Source organism: Protobothrops mucrosquamatus, unplaced genomic scaffold, assembly GCF_001527695.2.
Source record: "Protobothrops mucrosquamatus isolate PMUCROS unplaced genomic scaffold, P.Mucros_1.0 scaffold683, whole genome shotgun sequence".
In the NCBI taxonomy this organism is placed as follows: domain Eukaryota; kingdom Metazoa; phylum Chordata; class Lepidosauria; order Squamata; family Viperidae; genus Protobothrops; species Protobothrops mucrosquamatus.
This window is the reverse complement of record NW_015386970.1, coordinates 260714-267996: the sequence shown is the minus strand read 5'-3', so window position 1 is coordinate 267996 and position 7283 is coordinate 260714. Positions and strand designations below refer to the sequence as shown.

Genomic DNA, 7283 nt, shown 5'->3' with positions numbered 1-7283 from the left:
AGAGAGAGAGAGAGAGAGAGAGAGACAGACAGACAGACAGACAGACAGACAGACAGACAGACAGACAGACAGACAGACAGACAGATAGATAGATATACACACACAAACACCCCCACACACACATATTTGTGTCACTTTCTCTGGATCTAGCCCAATTCCCTGTAACATAATCCTTGTTGAGTTGAGGGAACTAAGCTCTCAGCTCATTTTTAAAAAGTCCTAAAATGCACTTCTCTCAGACAGATTTTTAATTCCTCATAATCTAATTTTGTTCTTAGTTGTATGATTTTTATCTTTTTATGGTAAATGGCAAGTAAGTAGGGTAGACATGTACCCAAGAGACATGTGCTTCCTTCCTTCGTTTTATTGTTTCTTGCTTTGGCATGTTAGTTGGCCAGAATTGTCTGGGAATTCAAGAGGCCTCTAAATCGGATGGATGGATGGATGGATGGATGGATGGATGGATGGATGGATGGATGGATGGATGGATGGATGGATGGATAGATGATAGATAGATAGATAGATAGATAGATAGATAGATAGATAGATAGATAGATAGATAGATATAGACAGACAGACAGACAGACAGGCAGGCAGGCAGGCAGACAGACAGACAGACAGAGAGACAGGCAGAGGTTTGTCATCTTTTTTCTTCCATACTACACAAACATTTTCTGGAATGTTCTTATAATGCAACGTAAGGAGAAATGGTTTTGCGCTGATTTGAGACTGGATCAACATTTTCACGCTTAGCTTCCCACATTCTCGGTATCCTGTGGGGAAAAGTCGCGGTGGCGGAATCCCAGCTGCTGCTATATAAACGGCAAACATGCAAACTTCTTCCATGGTTTTTGAAATGCGTTGGGCCAATGTTGCTCAACCTCGGCCACTTGAAGAGGCGTGGACTTCGCCTTCCCAGAATTCCCCAGCCAGCATTGGTTGACTGGGGAACTCTGGGAGTTGGAACTCCACGCCTCTTCAAGTGGCCAAGGCTGACAAACACTGCATTAGGCTCTAAGCACTCCACCCTGATTGGTTGCAAAGCCCACTCCAACAAGCTTTCGTGATGCAGTTGCCAGGCAACCGTGGAACTCTTACCATTGGTAATCTGGCTCTGCATGAGAGAGGATGCTGGAAGCCCCGTGCTGATGGCATCGCTGAGGTTGCTTTGTGAATGGAGAGACTGACTGGAGGCACTCTGACTCATTCCAGCTGGGCCGAGGTTCATGTTTTGTGTTGGTGGCTGTAAGATAGGAACAAGAAGACAAGGTGTTTCTTAAAGAAGGGTCCTCAACCTGTGGGCCGTGGCCCACTACTTGATGCAGCCTATTGGCCACCAGGTCGCGTGAGTGGCTGGCCAGTGCATGTGTGCACTTGTGCGCACAGCCCCACTCGAGTGAGTGTTGCCGCGAGTGCTCATGACCCCACTTGTATGAATGCTCACGGCCCCACTCATGTGAGCAACGGGTGTTCGTGCGCGTGCACACAAACGCGTCGGCATGTGTTCACCCCCCCACAAAACCATTGCTTCTTTGCCCCCTCCCTTCACTCCAGGCTGCCAACCCCGAAAAGTTGGGGGACTGTCTTAAAAGGATCCAGAGGTTTTTTGGGGGGATCTAAAAGGATGGACTGATACAACTTATATACAGGTAATCCTCGACTTACAACAGTTTGTTTAGAGACTGCTCGAAGTTACAGCGGCACTGAAAAATGTGACTTATGACCGTTTTTCACCCTTGTGACCATTGCAGCATTTCCCATGGTCATATAATTTACACTCAGACACTTGACAATTGATTCATAGTTATGACGGTTGCAGTGTCCCGGGGTCATGTGATCCCCTTTTGCGACCTTCTGACAAGCAAAGTCAATGGGGAAGCCGGATTCACTTAACAACACTGTTACTAATTTAACAACTGCAGCGATTCACTTAACAAATGTGGCAAGAAAAGTCGTAAAATGAGGCAAAACTCGCTTAACAAATTTCTCACTTAGCAAGATAAATTTTGGGCTCGATTGTGGTCATACGTCGAGGACTACCTCTAATTGCCCATCTCACTATGGTGATTCTAGATACAGTTGCTCACCCAGAATTAAAAACAAAAGAGCAAAACTTAATGTAACCAATAGACAAATCATCATCATCATCATCATCATCATCATCATCATCATCATCATCATCATCATCTATGTTTTAGGTTTGGTCGGAAGAAAAAAAAGTGTGGGCACATCTAAGTCTTTAATGCCTTACCCAGGAAGCCAACAGGGTCAGGGATGCTGTTTTAGGTACAACAGAAGAGACACAACTCCTAGGTGCCACTAGATGGCACTGTGTAATAGATAGGACCCAGAAGACATCAACTTTGACAGTTCTGGTATGGTATACCACCATGGTGGTGAACCTATGGCAGCCCTCTCTGTGGGCACGCGCGCCGTCGCCCCAGTCCTAGGCCTTCAGCTGGGTTTTATAAAACCTTTTCGCTTTAGGCCTCCGCCGCCGTGTGCAAAAAAAAAAAAATTCAATCAATCAATCAGTTTCAACTTCTCGTGGGAAAAAAAAAGATCTCGCAAAGTTGGAATTGATTGATTGAACTTTTTAGTCCCACCCAGTCTGCCGTTACCACCGCAGCCATGCCCACCCAACAGGCCACGCCTATCCAACAGGCCACGCCCACCCAATTGGCCATGCCCACCCGGCACCTGACGATACATAAGTGGGTTTTGGGTTGCAGTTTGGGCACTCGGTCTCTAAAAGGTTCGCCATCACTGTACTATAGCAAGTAGAGAGGGAGACAGATGGTCCTGTAAATCAGGGGTCCCCCAATCCCCGGTCCCTGGACCGGTACTGGGCCACGGCATGTCAGCAACTGGTCCGCACAAACAAGCAAAGTCCCATCCGTGGGATGCAGGCAGCACACAAAACGACGCATTCTCTGGTCCGTGGAAAAACCTTTCTCCACAGAACCGGTCCCTGGTACCCAAAAGGTTTGGGGACCTCTGCTGTAAATTACCTGGTTCTGGGCCATGCAGAGCTTTGCAGGGGATCACCAACACCTTGAGTTGCACTGGAAGTCTCCTGGGAGGCTCACAGAGGTGTTACATGGTCATATTGTGAAGTGTGGGTCCTTGGTGCTCTCTGAGCTTTGTTGTTTTCTTGCAAATGTTTCATTACCTAACAAGATAACATCATCAGTGCACCAATGACACACGGATGATGTTACCTTGTTAGGTAATGAAATATTTCCAAGAAAACAACAAAGCTCAGAGAGCACCAAGGACCCCCTCATTTCAACCCAGAGCTATAGATATTCTCCTTTATCAGATCAATTGTGTGTTTTCAGTTGCTCCAATGCAGGGGTCTTCAAACTTGGTCCTTTTATCACTTGTGGACTTCAACTCCCAGAATTCCTCAGCCAGGCATGCTGGCTGAGGAATTCTGGGAGTTGAAGTCCACAAGTCACAAAAGGGCCAAGTTTGAAGACCTCTGCTCCAATGTATAGGTATAAACCACACCCCACATCACTTGGTCCACAACACAAGAGATTAATTCCACTCCAACCCATATCAGGTGCATTTCTGGTTGCTCCCCCCAACTCTCATAAAGCACAACCAAAGGATTCTGCTCAAACTAACAAGAGTTTTCTTAATTGGCTCATTCAGTAATAAACTTGGGTTGATTTACATGCAGATACTTACAGCAGGCAGCAAGGACTGCATATTCTGATTAGAGTCTGCTATGGTGGCCAAGTAAACCAGATTTCTGTGTAAGATTTGTTGGTATCTATAGACAAAATAAAACAGCACATATCTGAGAAAAAGAAACTGTATTAGAAATATTTCTCCTTTTAAACCTGCATCTGAACTCGGTACTTTCTTCTTTAAAATCCCAAACTTTTTGGCAGCCTTCAAATCACCCCTCACCTGCTTAACTCTAATAAGCAGCAATAAAGTAGCATTTATTCTAAAACTGCTAAAATGTCAGTCCAAGAATAAAAAATGTTGGGTGCATTTTTGATTCTTGTAACTATCTCCATTATCTTTGCACCAGAACTGGTGCCTGACACATTCATCTTTGTTCTGCATTACATGACATGAAAGCTAAAGAGTTACTTGTTGTTGTTAGTTGTGAAGTTGTGTCCGACCCATCATGACCCTATGGACAACGTTCCTCCAGGTCTTCCTGGAGGAGTTACTAAAGGGTTCCTTACTCTGTGACCTGGTTGTTTTCTTGTAGACATTTCATTACCCAACTAGGTAACATCATCAGTGTATCACTGGTACACTGATAATGTTACCTAGTTTGGGTAATGAAACGTCTGCAAGAAAACAAGCAGGCTCAGAGAGCATCAAGGACCCCTCATTTCAACCCTGAGCTACTAATATTCTCCTCTGTAAGTTAAGAAAGACAGAGTCTGCTTTGCAGAGACAGAATCAGACACAGCATTAATACATCCAGTGCCAAGGAACTCACAAAACACACTGGATTTCAAGAGTGGTTGGGGGCTTAAAATGGATGCTAAATATTCCTGGATGATTCTAATCACTGGAATGAAATGGCTTGAAATGGGAAAGGGTGCAAGAAGGAAGAGAAAAGCACCGGAAATTTCTGCAGTTTTAGAGATGCAGGCATGCTGATGCAGCCTGTCAGAATGGGATGAACTAATTTGAGTGTGCATTTCATTACATTATGCTTTGTTGTCTGCTGAACCCAAGTGGAAGTTACACAACCTCTTAGACCAGGGATGTCAAACTGCCAGCCCACAGGCCGGATGTGTCAGGCCAAAACCGCACCCACTCCATTGCTGGCAATGGAAAAAAAGTCATGATATGTCGCAACACGTCACGTGACATTGCGAGTTTGACACCCCTGTCTTAGACTAAGCTAAACTGGATTTGGTAATTTGGGGGTCAGCTTTGGTTGAGAGACCAGACGTTGCTTTAACCTATTGGGTGACCCAAACTCTCATGTTAAAGCTAGAATTTCATTCATAGGTGTAGCACAAAGGTAAAACAGATGTCAGACCAAATAAAACATGGTTCAAAACAGTCACCTTTAGAGACAAATGCTTTAGAGCAAGGGTATCCAACCTTGGCCACTTTAAGACTTGTGGTCTTCAACTCCTAGAATTCCCCAACCAGCATGGCTGGCTGAGGAATTCTGGGAGTTGAAGTCCACGAGTCTTAAAGTGGCCAAGATTGGAGATCCCTGTGTTAAAGGCCAAGCAAGTCTATGGAGGAGAGTAAAAGAAATCAAGATAGCTGCTGTAGTATATAGAAGAAACGGGGCTTGGAAGATGTGGTTTTAGCCACCATCTTGACTTTTCTGACCCCTTGCCTCCCTCTAAAAAGAACAATGTAAAGATCCTGGCTTAAGACAAAGCACTTGTGGATGGCTACATTAGCCATAATGAAATTCTTCATCTGCTGAAAGTTGGCCAGGAAATGACAATCTCATCATATTTTCGCACCAACCTATAAATTCATACTCACTGAGTACATTCTGCTGTTTTGCCCTTGCTCTGATAGTCCATAATGCACTGTATCAGATGGTGATTTTCATCCAACATCTGGATTTAAAAGCAACAAAAAAGATCAAGCCATTACCGATTGAAACGTAGCTGAGAAATTCCATTTGATCCTGCTAAACTTAAAGATACTCCTTGCACAGTCTTTATGCCTTAAGTACTATGAAATCTAAACAAGCAATTAGCAAAAATAGTGGAACAGCATTCGTATTAATGGAAATGAGATGTTTCACCATCATCTACATTATTTTTAATTTTTAAATTTGATTTATCCTGCCTTTATTTTTTGTCCGCTCAAGGCAGCACATGTAGCAAATGTTCCCACCTGTTTTCACCAGCACAACAACCCTGTGAGAAAAAAACCAACCCTGTGAGAAAAAAACAAACAAGAAAGTCCAGTTGCCTCGTGAAAAGGCACCTTTGGGATAACAGTGAGATGGGTTGAGCTCAGTGGTGGGATTCAGCCGGTTCGCACCACTTCGGCAAAATTGGTAGCTAATTTTTTGTTGCCTAGGCCCAGAACGGACTTCTGGAAGCGGCATCCACACAGAGAACCGGTTGTTCACCTATTTGAACTGGTTATGCTATAGAAAGAGGAACTGGGCCAAAGTCACCAGCTGACTTTATGCATTCTCATTGATATTGGTCAATAAGGTCTTGTAAGGTGAGAATCTTCTCCAGGTCCAGTTTTTTTCAGCAGAAGCTACTGATATTAAACCTAGGCGTTCTTCATTTTAAAATGCGTGCTCCAAATTTAGAGGCAAATCGTATTTATGTGTCTTTTCAACCTCCTGTAATTTGTTTGCAAAATGCAAAGCTGGTTCAGAGGTGTCCGCTGGGTAGGTGTCAAAAGAGATCATGTGATCAAAATCCCACTTCTTTTTATTTGCATCATGATGTAGGTAAAAAAGAGGTAGAGCTTCAGCTGCATGATCGTGGCTGCCATATTGATATTTTTTTTTCATCCCCTTGGTTTGGTTACGGCTGATGGTATTGAATGGCTTCACCCATGAAAGTAGCTGGGTGATGGTGTGCTGCTTTTGCTTGAACACAGCCATTGTAGATTGTCCTCTAGTTTACCGTTTGATGCACTTGTACAGGTAGTTTTTGAGTTACGGTCATAATGGAGTCTGCCCATCACAGTTGTAAATCATGACAGTTGTAAATCAGGCCACCAGCATTAATGACCCAATTTCATGACTTCTTTGGTTGTTAAGCAAATCGGTGGTTGTTAGACAAACCAAAAACTAGTCAAGGAGAGAAGGAACTACTGTAACGCTCTCTACATGGGGCTCCCCTTGAGGAGCACTCGGAGGCTCCAGTTAGTCCAGAATGCAGCCGCGCAGGCGGTGATGGGAGTGACTCGTCGCTCCCATGTAACGCCGCTGCTGCGCGAGCTGCACTGGCTGCCGGTGGCCTTCCGGGTGCGCTTCAAGGTGTTGATTATCATCTTTAAAGCGCACCATGGCATCGGACCTGGCTACCTCCGAGACCGCCTTCTGCCACAGATCACCTCTCACCGGCCGATACGTTCCCACAGAGAGGGTCTCCTCAGGGTGCCGTCAACCAGACAGTGCCAGTTGGCGACCCCCAAGGGGAGAGCCTTCTCTGTTGGAGCCCCCACCCTCTGGAACGAGCTGCCCCCAGAGATCCGGGTGATTCCGGATCTCCCCTCCTTCCGCCGCGCCCTCAAGACATGGCTATTTCAGCTGGCAGGACTGGCCTAGGGATATTTTAAATTGGATTTTAATCAACTTT

At 45.0% G+C, this 7283-nt stretch overlaps 1 protein-coding gene across 1 annotated transcript in view; it reads right to left on the bottom strand.

Moving 5' to 3' along the window:
* The window catches only part of SS18L1 (SS18L1 subunit of BAF chromatin remodeling complex), an 18706-nt gene extending 13139 nt beyond the window's left edge, over positions 1-5567 (bottom strand). Inside the window, exons 1-3 of the mRNA XM_015818141.1 lie at positions 5491-5567; positions 3697-3781; positions 1099-1243 (exon numbers count right to left, since the gene is read on the bottom strand). Of these exons, the coding sequence (XP_015673627.1) occupies positions 1099-1243; positions 3697-3781; positions 5491-5567 (307 nt within the window). The remainder of the gene's footprint in view (positions 1-1098; positions 1244-3696; positions 3782-5490) is intronic.
* Positions 5568-7283: the final 1716 nt, after the last annotated feature.